This window comes from Gouania willdenowi, chromosome 9 (genome assembly GCF_900634775.1).
Source record: "Gouania willdenowi chromosome 9, fGouWil2.1, whole genome shotgun sequence".
Taxonomy (NCBI): domain Eukaryota; kingdom Metazoa; phylum Chordata; class Actinopteri; order Blenniiformes; family Gobiesocidae; genus Gouania; species Gouania willdenowi.
This window is the reverse complement of record NC_041052.1, coordinates 11,439,646-11,452,878: the sequence shown is the minus strand read 5'-3', so window position 1 is coordinate 11,452,878 and position 13,233 is coordinate 11,439,646. Positions and strand designations below refer to the sequence as shown.

Sequence of the window (13,233 nt, the reverse complement as noted above, 5' to 3'; positions counted from 1 at the left end):
TAAAAATTAGTTCAACCAAGGAACAGTGACCCTTACAAAGAATAAATGCATTTTTCCAACAGTGAGGCTTTGTTGCAGTGTAACTAATCTATATGGTTTTTGATTTTTTTTATTTTTTTGTTAAGGAGATGGTATTTGGATTTATTTCAATTTTCATACAAATAATAAAAAATAAAAATATCTAAACTGCCATATGTTAGTGACTTGTTATTATTTTATTGCTGAACCCAAATATTACACTGTTGAGGTCACTTTAAGGGGAAAATACTATATGTGAGCAATTATTTAAGTTTTAGATAGTTTGAAGTACGATCATGAGTATGAAGTTAAAGACACTATGCAGACAGGGATTGACTGAACAAAGGCAGCAAATAAGTGAAGAGAATCAAACAGGATAAAATGAGGGCAGTTTAAAGGAAGATGAAGAATGAATATGGGCGACATTCAGAACAGAGACGGGAAACAACAATGTGATCCTCTGATCCAAGATCCACAATATCAACATTCATGTCAGCATGTAAAATTATGACCAATCTGAGCATTAATACCAGGAAGAACAATAGATTTTGTGTGTTTTTGTGGTCGATTTGTGTATTTTTCTGTTTTTGGATTTGTTTTGTTTTTTATGTCAATTTGTGTGTTTCCTCATGTCATTCTGTGTGCTTTTGCTGTTATTTAGTTTGTTATGAGGCATTTTATGTGTTTTTTATCGTAATTTTCTGTTATTTTTGTAGTCGTCTTGTGTGCTTTGACCTTTGCTCAAATTCATATTTAAGGTCAAGGTCAGTTTTCTGTTTTTCCTGCATTTTATAACAAATCCAGACACAGATTTGTAATTTTTGCCAATTTTCTTTTTTTTCTCTTTCTCTCTCTCTGCAATTGCTGTCAAAGGTCAACACTTCAAGAAGTGAATCTTCTAAAGACAGCAATATATGTTTTGTTATTGCAATTAAATTAATGAATTTATTTTATTGCATGATTGTGACCATCACCAGCCCTCCCCAAGGAAGGGTAAGAAACACTTTATTAAAGGGAGGATATAAAAAGAGAGGGCAGTGTTATAATAATAATAATTTGGCACACTTTCATTTAAGAAAAAAATTATAGTATATTGCCAACTAGTTCAACTCCTTCAAACTAAAGAAAGAATGACTGAAGTATGTCTCTTGCTCTATGAGGATCCTGTGTTTTTGGATTATGACCCCAAACAATTTTTTTTTTATAGAATCCCTCCAAACCTTTGAGGATATAATGAGATCTGCTGTCACCTAGTGCTTTTAATGAGAAATGGCATGATAAAAAAAAAAAAAAAAAAAAAAAAAAAAAAACGCCTACCAACATGACTTTTGTGATTTATTACTTGAAGGTGAAAAAAGATGTAGGTGAATTTATGTGTCATCGTTATTAATGTACATATCACAGCAGGATGAATAAAACTTGGAACAACAAATAAATAAGACAGAACACAAAACATCCTAAATGTGGCCCTCAGTGTAACTTTGTGTGGCCCCCAAAACAAATCCTCAAAAATGTGTAATTTAAAAACTCAGAAGGAATATGAACATATATATATATATAAAACAGGGTTCTCACCAGGAATTTTTCACAACATGTGGTAACATTTTGAAATGTATAACTCTTTGAACACCAAACTTAGTGAAGTAAAGCTTTGTTACTGCCTTATTTTAAAGCCAAATTTGTTAGTACAAGGGGTAGGATCATATACGTTTATCCTTCCTCCGAGTCCTTTTTGAACACGTACAGGCTTCACATGCAGGATTTTAACCATTTATTCTCACTTTGCTGTGTTTGATTGTTTTTTAAATTACTATTATTAGCATTTTCATTGTGGTAAATACACTGCTGTTGTGTTCATGTTAGAAATTAAATATAATCAAATTAAGTGTTCATAGATAAATGTAGTTAGAGTTACTCAAGCCTGGCATAAGTACTCCGCTAATAAATACTCACAGACACTGTATAGACAATAAATAACATTTTATTATACTGTACAATATATTTATATATACATGCTTAGCACACCTAACACATGACATGTGCAGATATCCACATCAGACCTACTGGGAGAGAGATGGTGTAAAAGAAAAAAAAAAAAAAAAACCAATACATTGGCAATTTGTTGATAGAAATTGACTCAATTTAAGCTAAAAAATACTTTGTAAATTGTTTAAAGAAAATTGAGGTTGGAATGTATGCATCATACTCTGCTTTCAATATTAGAACCTTATATAAAAGCTAATCTTTAGAGACTTCCGGCGGCGCCATGTTTATGTAGGTCGCATAAGTTTGAGCTCTGCCGACTAAACAACCAACCAAACGACATTTAAACAAAAAACTCGGCAAAAACATGCCTACCGACGCAACAAAGACAAATGCCTCCGACAGGCTCTCAAGATATCAATTTAGAAACAAAGACGGAGAAGAGAAATCGACTGAAACAACTGATGCTAACAGGCCTGCTAACCTCGAAGCAGCTAGCGCCAGCAGAGGTGCTGAAGCTACGGAGAAAAACATGACCGAAATGCTGCAAGCTATCGCCAAGTCAAACCAAGACATTCGGGAGGACATTCTACAGATGATGATGGATGTAAAAGAATTTAAAGGCCAAACCAAAGAATCATTCACAAAGCTTGAAACGTCAGTCTCTGGTTTAAGCGCACAACTGACGACACTGGAAAAGAGGGTTGTTGACGCGGAGCAGCGTATAACAACCACGGAGGAGACCACCGCGGCCCACGGAAAAGCCATCGGCTTCTTATTACAGCGTGAGGCAGAACTTATGGAACGTTGTGAGGACCTTCAGAATCGGGCGAGAAGGAAGAATTTAAGGCTGTACCAGGTCCCCGAAGGCAGCGAGGGGAAAGACATGGTGGCGTTTATTAAACAGCTGCTACCGAAAGTGCTGGAGGAGTTGCCGCTAACTGAAGACGACATTAGGATTGATCGGGCGCACAGAGCACTGATGCCCAAACCAAAAGAAAATGACCCTCCGCGATCCATTGTGGTTAAATTCGCGGACTACACGGTGAAGGAACAGATCCTCCAACAAGCGTGGAAACAGCGCACAGTGAAGATTGGTGGGAGGCTGATCTACTTTGATAATGACTACTCACCTGAGCTGCAGAGGAAACGCGCCCAGGTCAGACACGTTGTTAAACAGCTGAAGGAGAAAAACATTAAAGCCAAATGCATGTATCCAGCTCGGTTGAGGATGACCGTGGGCTCAGAGGAAAAAACTTTCCAGACCGTGATGGACGCAGCGCCGATACTCCGGGAATTGAAGATCCAGGTCCGTGTTGACGAACGGGACAAAGTGGAACGAGAGCTCGTCAGGCACAGATGGGAGACGAAACGAGGTGGACGGAAAGTCAACGTGTTTACTACGGAGGACTGCAGGCTCTTCCTCTAGTGAAATGACTGGAGAAACATGCAGGAAGTAAGGTGTTGTTGCTAACTCTGTTGAGGGGCTAAAGTTAAACATTCTTGTAGATGTTGAAGGATTATATAAATAATATAATGTACGCGTAACTTGGAAAAATTATTATTATTATTATTTTTAATTTTTTAATTTTTTTTTTTTTTTTTTTTTTTTTTTTTTTTAAATTTCTTTATTTCTTTATTTATTTATTTATTTTTTTTACTATTTATGTTATTATTCATGTTTATGTTTATTTCTATTACATTTGTATATTTAGTATCTATTGTATCTGGGTATCTTATTGTTTTGTTAACTTTATTTGCCATTTCTATTTTATGTATACAATTATTATTATCTGTTTTTGTTAGATACTTTTCTTTAATTCTTATACTCATTCTGTTTTTGTAGAAAGGGAAGGGAAAAAAAAAGAGAAAAAAAATGAGCAAATCATTTTATTTTCATTATCGTAATTTAAATTTTTCATTATGTATATTTAATTATTATTATATTTTATTTTCTATATTTTTGATTTTATTTTATTCTTTGCCAAATATTCTGCCGAGTTTTAAATGTAACTAAAGTATTATTAAGTCGTTTGGGGTTGTGGTCGCAGATGCAATGGATAATTCGAGTGATTTACACTCAGCCATCGTATGGCCGCAGCAGTTTACCCAAAAAAGTGGGACTGCTACACAAAGTGACATTATCCCGGAGGGATTCCGCCACCCTCCGCCCAGTTTCATACGGGAGCTGGTCTCTACTGAAGATAGACCAGTTGAGGACTTGGAAGCCAGGTTATTTTCTGAAGTTCTTTTTTGTAAAATGTTCTTTGTTTCTGTTCTGTTGCACGTTACCTCCTTGACGGCAGATAGGAATGTTATAACAGTTGATGGTGCATATGACACTTATAATCTGAATACAAAGTATTATGACATTAAGGATTAAAAACAGTACATGGATGGTTTAACTGTGGTTAGTTACAATATAAAGGGTCTGGGAAGTCCAATTAAAAGGAAGAAAATACTCAACCAACTTAAAGCTTTGCACTGCTCAATTGCGATGTTGCAAGAGACACATTTGTCCGAGGTGGAACATTTGAAATTAAGGAGAGGCTGGGTGGAGCAAATATACAGTGCGTCTCATGAAAGATGGAGAAAAAGAGGGGTTGCGATCTTGATCAGTAGGAGTGTTTTCTTTAACTGCGAAAGGGTGGTGAAAGACACAGAAGGCAGATACGTCATGGTGGTAGGTACTATCGGGGAGAATAGATTCACATTCTGTAACTTGTATGCACCAAATGAGGACTGTCCACTTTTTTTCAAGAAAATGGCATCCAAACTGGCGGAGGAAGGGGAGGGAATCATTGTGGTTGGAGGGGACTATAACTGTGTCCTGAACTCAAATGTAGACAGACTGCCCACTGAAAAGAGACCTCAAACTCGTAAATCAGTTGCTGTTCTGGGAATGATGGATGCATTGGGATTGATTGATGTGTGGAGATATCATCACCCCAGAGGCAGAGACTATACGTATAGGTCACAGGTTCATGGGACTTACTCCAGACTAGATATGTTTCTGGTCTCAAAGGCTGATGTACATAGAATGTTAGAGAGCAACATAGAACCCATAACCTTGTCGGATCATGGCCCTGTTAAGATTAAAATAAAGCTCGGTCAAGAACAACGATTCAAATACTGGAGACTTAATGTCTCAATATTGAACGATCCCGTAATCCAGCAAGAACTACGTGACAGACTAAAAGAATACATGGATATAAATGATAATGGAGAGGTTAGCCTGTCTACTTTATGGGATGGGGCCAAAGCTGTTATGAGGGGACATATAATCCAAATTACATCGAGATTAAAAAAGCAAAGGGAAGCCAGGGCACATGCTCTGGAGACTGAAATTGTGAGGTTAGAAAAGGAACACAAAATATCGAGAAGAAGGGATGTATTAGAATTACTAAAACGGGAGCGTCAAAAATTAGACGATCTACTCACGTATAAAGCTGAGGGAATGCTCCGGTTTGTGAAAAGAAAATATTATGAAATGGGTAATAAAGCAAGTAGATTATTAGCATTTCAGTTAAGGAAGGCTCAATCAAGTCGGGTGGTGCCTAAAATTAAACATCCTGACACAAATAGAATCACTTCCCAACCAAAAGAAATAGCAGAGGCATTTGCTATATATTATAAGAAACTTTATGAAAGTCAAGAATTAGTAGGGAAGAAGGAGAAAATAACAGATGTTCTGGATTTAGTCCAACTTAATAGACTGACACAGGATGAGGCTGAGAGGTTGAGCTCCCCTATAACAATACAGGAAGTAACAGATAGTATCAGTAAGTTAAAGAACAGCAAATCTCCAGGGGTTGATGGATACTCTGGAGAATACTACAAAGTTCTAGGTAATGAGTTGGCCCCAATTTTATGCCGGGTATACAACTACGCACTAGATGGCAGGGACCCCCCAAAAACCTGGTCAGAAGCAATTATCTCCGTTATACATAAAGATGGAAAGGACCCCACTCAATGTATGGGATATCGGCCTATAAGTTTGCTTTGTCAGGATCTGAAAATATTGACCTCTATACTGGCAAACAGAATACAAACACATATTCGGAAACTAGTTAATTCGGATCAGACAGGGTTCATTACCGGACGGCAAGGCACTAATAATATTAGACGAGCTCTAAATCTACAATTTATTGCCTCTAATAGACGGACTCCATCAATGCTTCTCAGCTTAGATGCTGAGAAGGCTTTTGATAGACTAGACTGGACATTTCTGGAGCAAACGTTAGCTCGTATGGGGTTTAATGAAACTTTTCTGAACTGGATTGGAGTGTTTTACATGAATCCACGGTCAAGAGTCAGGGTCAATGGGCAATGCTCCGAATTTTTTGAGGTGGGACGGGGGACAAGACAGGGGGATGCACTTTCACCAGCCCTTTTTGCTCTCAGCATTGAGCCCCTTGCAGAACTGATCAGGAGCAACCCCCTTATAGAAGGAATAAGAGATGAGAGCGGGAACCAGCATAAAATAGCCCTATATGCTGACGACATATTGTTGTTCATTGAAAATCCCATTCACTCAATCCCTGCTCTCTTAAAAAATCTTAATGAATATGGTGTAGTGTCTGGCTATAAAGTTAACCCTAACAAATCAGAGGCATTGATGGTGTCAGGGGCGTGGCCTGACCAGCTGAGTGACACAGCGTCTTTTTGCAGAACCAAACAGGGGTTTAAATACTTAGGAATCAAACTCACTCCCCATGTGCCTCAATTATACAAGGCTAATTACGAAAAAATATTTGAAACTTTTAGAAAGGAACTGGCAAGATGGGATGTGCTCCCTTTATCTCTTCTGGGTAGAGTGGAAGCTGTTAAAATGAACCTACTTCCCAGACTTTTGTTCCTGTTCCAGTCTCTGCCAGTTTTGGTCCCAACATCAGCTTTTACAATGCTGGACAGACTTATATCTAGGTTCATATGGCAAAATAAGAGACCAAGAGTGAGACTTAAAACGCTTACCCTTGAAGAGAGGAGGGGTGGACTTGGCCTTCCCAGTATGAAATACTACTTTTGGGCAGCACAGCTAACAGCGGTGGTAGCCTGGGTTAATAATGACGTGGAGTCAGGATGGGTGAACATTGAGCAAAACTCACTGCCAGCTATACCACTGTCTACCCTAGTGTTTCTGGATAAGCAGTCACAGAAGAAACTGGAAATAAAAAATATCTGGATAAAACACACTTTAAAAATGTGGTCAACGGTTCAGAAAGGAATTAAAGGGACAGCCGGTCTTTCGCGGGCAATACGGATTATCGGAAATCCAGATTTCCCCCCCTCCACAGTGGACACAACCTTTAAGAGATGGGAGGGCAGAGGCCTAAAGGTTATTGATCAGCTGTTCTGTGATGACGTTCTACAGCCATTCTCATATCTTCAAGACAAGTTCTCTCTACCTCAAAGTGATATGTTTCGTTACTTTCAGATTAGACACTATATCACAAACCATAAAAATTGGAATACAATTAAAACTACCCCATCAAATGTTGAAACTTACCTGATTAATATAATAAAATATCATCTACCCAACAAAAAACATGTCTCCCATTTATACAGAAACCTGCTACTGGACACATCAGATAATACTAACTATATTAAAAATAAATGGGAGCTGGAGTTGAATATTATAATAGAGGATGGAGAGTGGGAAACAATTTGTAATGGCTGCCATAAAGGAATTAATAGTAACATGTGGAAGGAGTTTGATTGGAAGACAAAGATAAGGTTCTTTAACACACCTTTGGTGGTTTCTAAATTTGTTGACCACCCAGATGCAAGAAAATGTTGGAGAGGATGTGGAATGGTTGGTGACCATTCTCATATATTCTGGGACTGCCCAATCTTGGTTCCTTTCTGGAGAGGTGTAAAAATGGAGATAGATAAGGTTCTGGGAGTTGATTTATTATACACGCCGAGCCAGTTTCTTCTTGATTTGACTCCCAAAGACACGTATACAAAAGATCAAAGGTACCTGCTACATGTGCTCCTGATGACTGCTAGGAAAATGGTAACAATAAAGTGGAGGAATCCACAGCCACCAACCGTTGTACAATGGAAGCAAAGAGTGAGAGAAGTGTATAGAATGGAGGCTTTAACAGCAAAGTTGCAGCTGAAGTATGAGGTCTTCATGAGGAGATGGTCACCCATAGAGAGATACCTGGGTAACTGAGGGGTCTACACTTTTCTGTAATGTTCTGATTTGCCATCAATCGATTTGTGTATTTGTATCATGTCAGCTTTGTTCGGTTTTCTGGGATCCAATATGTTTTTTCCTTATTTTATTTTACTATATTGTATTATTCAAATTTTTTAGTTTTTCTTACATTGCTGTGCATACTCTGTCTTGCTGTCAAGGAATGTTCTGTAACGTTATTTCTTATGTTTACTATTAAAAAGAGAAAAATAAAGTTCTAAAAAAAAAAAAAAAAAAAGCTAATCTTTAGCTTTGAGAAAAGGAAAAGTCTGTCTAAATGTCATATTCCATAAATTATTTTCTCTATGTGTGAGCTGTGTCAGTCTGTATGAAGAACTGATGAAGAAACATCCCAGTGATGAAGATGAGCTTAGATCAGAATCAGAATCAGAATCATCTTTATTCGCCAAGTGTATGTTGTACACACGAGGAATTTGACTCGGTCAACTGTGCTCTCTCCAATAGTGAAAACATTCAATAATAAACAATCAACTAGAAAGATGATAATAAGTATAAACATAAGTATAAATATAAACAGTAGTTAGACTAGAATGTGCAAACTCGATAAAATAACAAGATAATAATAATTATAATAATAAAAGTATAAAAAAAATAAATAAAAAATAAAAAAATAAAAAATAAAAATAAAAAAATAAGATAAAAAGAAGGAAAATAATAGAAAAGAAAGATAATAATAAAGTATAATAATAATAAAAGGAAAATAGTGCAGTAGAGCATTGATAAGTAGTGCAGGAGAACATTTAAATTAAAGGTATGTACATGAACATTCTCAGTGTCAGATTGATCCAGGGTTGTTATTTTTGGTTCCAGGGTTTTTTCACAGAACCAGGTCTGACACTCTTTGACTGTTTAGTGTTGATCAGAGTGACAGCCTGGGGGAAGAAACTGTTTTTATGGCGGGTTGTTTTGGCGTACAGTGATCTGTAGCGTCGAGATTGTGATGGAAAGTGAGTTGAAAGTTGAATAGTTTTTGATATAAAGTTTAAACTAAAGCAGTCTGTGTAAACACTGCAGCGCTGGTGTCTCATTCTCTGCTGTGGTGACGAACAGCTGGAACTGTCTGATTCTCCTCTGAAGCAAAACTCTGCAATCAAACACAAGACAATTCACAGACATTAGTATAAAAGTCATCTTTATTTTTTACATTAAACGAGTATTCAGATTCATTCTGTGTAATGAGAGGCTTTACTTACATTGATTGTTTTGGTGAATAGAAGTCTTTCTGTCCTGCTGATGTTCCCTCCTCAGGCTGCTGTGGATGCTGGTGCTCCTTCCTCCATCTTCATCCTCCTCCATCAGTGGATGCCGGCACTCCTGTCTAACATTTTACAGGCATTAGTATAGCGTAATGTTTTTATTTTTTTACATTAAATGTGTAGTATTTTGCTTACATTGTTTTGGTGAATAGAAGTCTTTCTGTCCTGCTGATGTTTTTTGTCCTCAGGCTGCTGTGGATGCTGGTGCTCCTTCCTCCATCTTCATCCTCCTCCTCCATCAGTGGATGCCGGCACTCCTGTCTAACATTTTACAGGCATTAGCATAGCGTAATGTCTTATTTTTTTTTTACATTAAATGAGTAGTATTTTGCTTACATTGTCTTGGTGAATAGAAGTCTTTCTGTCCTGCTGATGTTTCCTCCTCAGGCTGCTGTAGATGCTGGTGCTGCTTCCTCCATCTTCATCCTCCTCCTCCATCAGTGGATGCCGGCATTCCTGTCTAACATTTTACAGGCATTAGTATAGCGTAATGTCTTTTTTTTTTGTTTTTTTTACATTAAATGTGTAGTATTTAGCTTACATTGTTTTTGTGAATAGAAGTCTTTCTGTCCTGCTGATGTTTCCTGGATGCTGGTGCTCCTTCCTCCATCTTCATCCTCCTCCTCCATCAGTGGATGCCGGCACTCCTGTCTAACATTTTACAGGCATTAGTATAGCGTAATGTTTTTTTTTTTTGTTTTTTTTACATTTAATGTGTAGTATTTTTCTTACATTGTTTTGGTGAATAGAAGTCTTTCTGTCCTGCTGATGTTTCCTCCTCAAGATGCTGTAGATGCTGGTGCTCCTTCCTCCATCTTCATCCTCCTCCTCCATCAGTGGATGCCGGCACTCCTGTCTAACATTTTACAGCATTAGTGTAAAATCATGTCTATTTTTACAATAAACATTAGTTCAGTGTCTTTCTGTGTCAATGAGAAGCTTTACTTACATTGACTGTTTTGCTTTCTGCTGATGTCTCCTCCTCAGGCTTCTTGTGGGACTGCTGCTGTGGAAGCTGGCATTTTACCGGCATTATTATAAAGAACAGTTTATTTTTACATTCAATGTGTGTTCAGTATTTTTGCTTACATTGTTTTGGTTGATAAAGAAGTCTTCTTTGGTCTCTGTCCTCTGCTGATGTCTCATCCTGTCTTCACTTGCTGGGAAAAGGTTATCTCTAACCTAACATAACCTAATATATCATACAGGTTTTACAACAGTGACAGGACAATCACTCTGGCTGTGGCCCGTCATAAAGAAACAAAAAATTAAATCCTTACCATTTCAAAAAGTCCGGGTACCAGACGCTGCCTGGGACATCAGCCCCCCCGCAAGACGCAAAGGCCAACTTACCTAAAACAACTATTTACAAAAGAGCCCAGGTGCAAGACGCACTGGACAAACACACACGGACACTCAAATGGCCAGCCTTGGTTGGTGTCAATGTACCAAAGGCTGAGCTAATCCCGCCAGACGCAAGGACGAGCTGTGGAAGCCAGGTAAAAACAAAGAACTCTGCTCATAGATGGAGAGGAGCAGGAAAAGGAAATGCACAGATGACTCTAAGATGAGTCAGAGCTGTTGTCCCGTCTCGGCCTCTTCGTCTCAGGCTCACACTGACTGTCAGAGTCAGACGATGCAGGTTCCTCAGAACTGTCTACGTACCTCTGCCTGGAGACACTGCGTCCAAGTGGTGACTCCTGGGAATACTCACCTTCATCCTCTGAGTCACTGGAGGCTGAGGAAACAGATTCCTCAGGGGTCTCCCAGCCAGGGGTCACCTCGTAGTAGTAGACCACGGTCCACTCTGGAAGGTCCTCCTCAGGGTCTTCTGGTGCTTCTGGGTCTTCTGGGTCTTCCTGGTCTTCTGGGTATTCCTGGTCTTCTGGGTCTTCCTGGTCTTCTGGGTCTTCTGGGTCTTCCGGGTCTTCCTGGTCTTCTGGGTCTTCCTGGTCTTCAGGGTCGTCTGGGTCTTCCTGGTCTTCAGGGTATTCCTGGTCTTCAGGAGTTGCGTACCAGGTCGGGACCACCTCGTAGTAGTAGAACACGGTCCACTCTGGAAGGTCCTCCTCAGGGTCTTGTGGTGCTTCTGGGTCTTCCTGGTCTTCAGAGTCTTCCTGGTCTTCAGGGTCTTCCTGGTCTTCAGGAGTTGCGTACCAGGTCTGGACAAAACCCGGAGGTTCTGCCCAGCCCGAGACCCAACTCGGAGGTTCTTCCCAGTCTGGGACAAAACCCGGAGGTTCTGCCCAGCCTGGGACCCAACCTAGAAGTCCAGCCCTGTCAGGAAAAAAACCTAAAATAAAAAAGTAATTGAATGAATAAAGAAATAGGTTAGTATACAGTGATTTTAAAACATCTTCATTTCATCACCTTATGAATAGCAAATCTTTAAAGCTCTTTTGGAACTGAAACATATTTGGATATTCCTTTAGTTGTATATATTTAAACTGTTCTACAGTCTCACTCCACGTACTGAAACACTAAAGCTGTAATTGGTTTTCCTTTAATGATTGTTGTGCTTCACCATTGGGGAATGGAGAAACACATAACAGGGTGGGGAGTGGACCACGTAGACTATAGACCCATCTGGAAAATGCGGGTGGGCCCAGTGGGGTGGTGGGACTTTGGGGTTGCATAAGGGGGGGGGGGGGGTTACTGGTATTGCGATGTCAGTCTGTATTGGTCTTGTGGTGTGGCCTTTTCTCTTCTGGTGTGGCTCGGTACTGGCCACGTCTTAATGTCTTTGCAGTGGGTTGGACTGGGGCGGCAAATTTGGCTGTCATTGGGGGTCAGTTCTGTTGGTCGCCTTGTGGGTTTCTTTAGTGGGGGAGGTTGTCGGTCACGCACGTCGATCACGCACAGCGATCGCAACATCTGGTGGGTCGCCGTCCTTGTGCAGTGCAGAAAGGCGGCTGGGTGCGTTTGGTCTTTGGCTCCGTGGGCTCACGAGGGTGTGCTGGGAGAATGGGTGGTAACTCTGTTGGGCCTAGAGTCTTTGGGACATCTGGTTTCTAGGGAGGGGTGTTGAGGTCCACCTACCTGCTGGTCTTGTGGATCCAGGGTGGTGCTATAGTTTACAATAGCAGCTCTTACATGCACATCGGTTGCTGATGGACGGGCTGCTGCACTCCCCACCCCAACTCCCTCTCCTTTGAGGAGGGGAGGGTCTGGTTTGGGCATCCTTGCCTCCCCTCCGGGTCCATCTACCTGCCTGTGCTCACGAGGGTGTGTTGGGAGAATGGGTGGTACCTCTGCTTGACCTAGAGTATTTGGGACATCTGGTTTACCTGCCTGGTCTTGTAGGTCCGGGGTGGCGCTATGGTTCACAATGGCGGCTCTCACATGCACATCAGTTGCTGATGCACTGGCTGCTGAACTCCCCCTAACTCCCTCTCCCTTGTTTCCCCCACAGTCAACACTTGTCCACAAGAGGCGTATAAATACGAATAATAATTATTGGAAGTATTGTAGCCTACTGATAGTTTCCTCCAACCTCCACACAGTAATTTACACATGGAAGGACTATTGAACAGTTGAGTATGTGCAGTAAGTTATGAACAAAAACATGCCAAGTGTCATTGAATATTGCAATGCTTTTTTGAAATGCATAATGTGTGAATAACATAATAACGAAATAAGTGAAAAAATAAGCCATTTTAACTTATATCAGGAGAAATCCCTCCACATTAAGAAACTCATCAATGTGTAAAATAAAACATGTGCAAACAGATTAAACATCACCAGCATTAT

The 13,233-nt window shown here is 39.8% G+C and overlaps 2 protein-coding genes across 2 annotated transcripts in view; both read right to left on the bottom strand.

The window, feature by feature from the left end:
- LOC114469414 (opioid growth factor receptor-like) overlaps positions 1 to 13,233 on the bottom strand; it is a 33,205-nt gene that overhangs the window by 8,578 nt on the left and 11,394 nt on the right. The window contains exon 5 of the mRNA XM_028456923.1: positions 10,216 to 10,339. The gene's annotated coding sequence lies outside the window, so the exon portion shown is untranslated. The remainder of the gene's footprint in view (positions 1 to 10,215; positions 10,340 to 13,233) is intronic.
- LOC114469415 (acidic repeat-containing protein-like) lies at positions 9,672 to 12,663 on the bottom strand. Its single transcript, XM_028456924.1, has 3 exons — positions 12,523 to 12,663; positions 10,573 to 11,846; positions 9,672 to 9,684 (listed from the first exon to the last, which is right to left on the bottom strand). Exons 1-2 carry the CDS (start codon positions 12,661 to 12,663, stop codon positions 11,046 to 11,048), a joined length of 942 nt encoding a protein of 313 aa, XP_028312725.1. The 3' UTR covers positions 9,672 to 9,684; positions 10,573 to 11,045.

What these genes read in the sequence shown, in the direction of transcription:
- LOC114469415 (XM_028456924.1), bottom strand. Translation starts at nt 12,663, where the DNA reads ATGCCCAAACCAGACCCTCCCCTCCTCAAAGGAGAGGGAGTTGGGGTG. An exon ending in TGGATCCACAAGACCAGCAG is followed by an intron (nt 11,847 to 12,522) that starts GTAGGTGGACCT and finishes ATAAGGTGATGA; the next exon opens with AATGAAGATGTTTTAAAATC.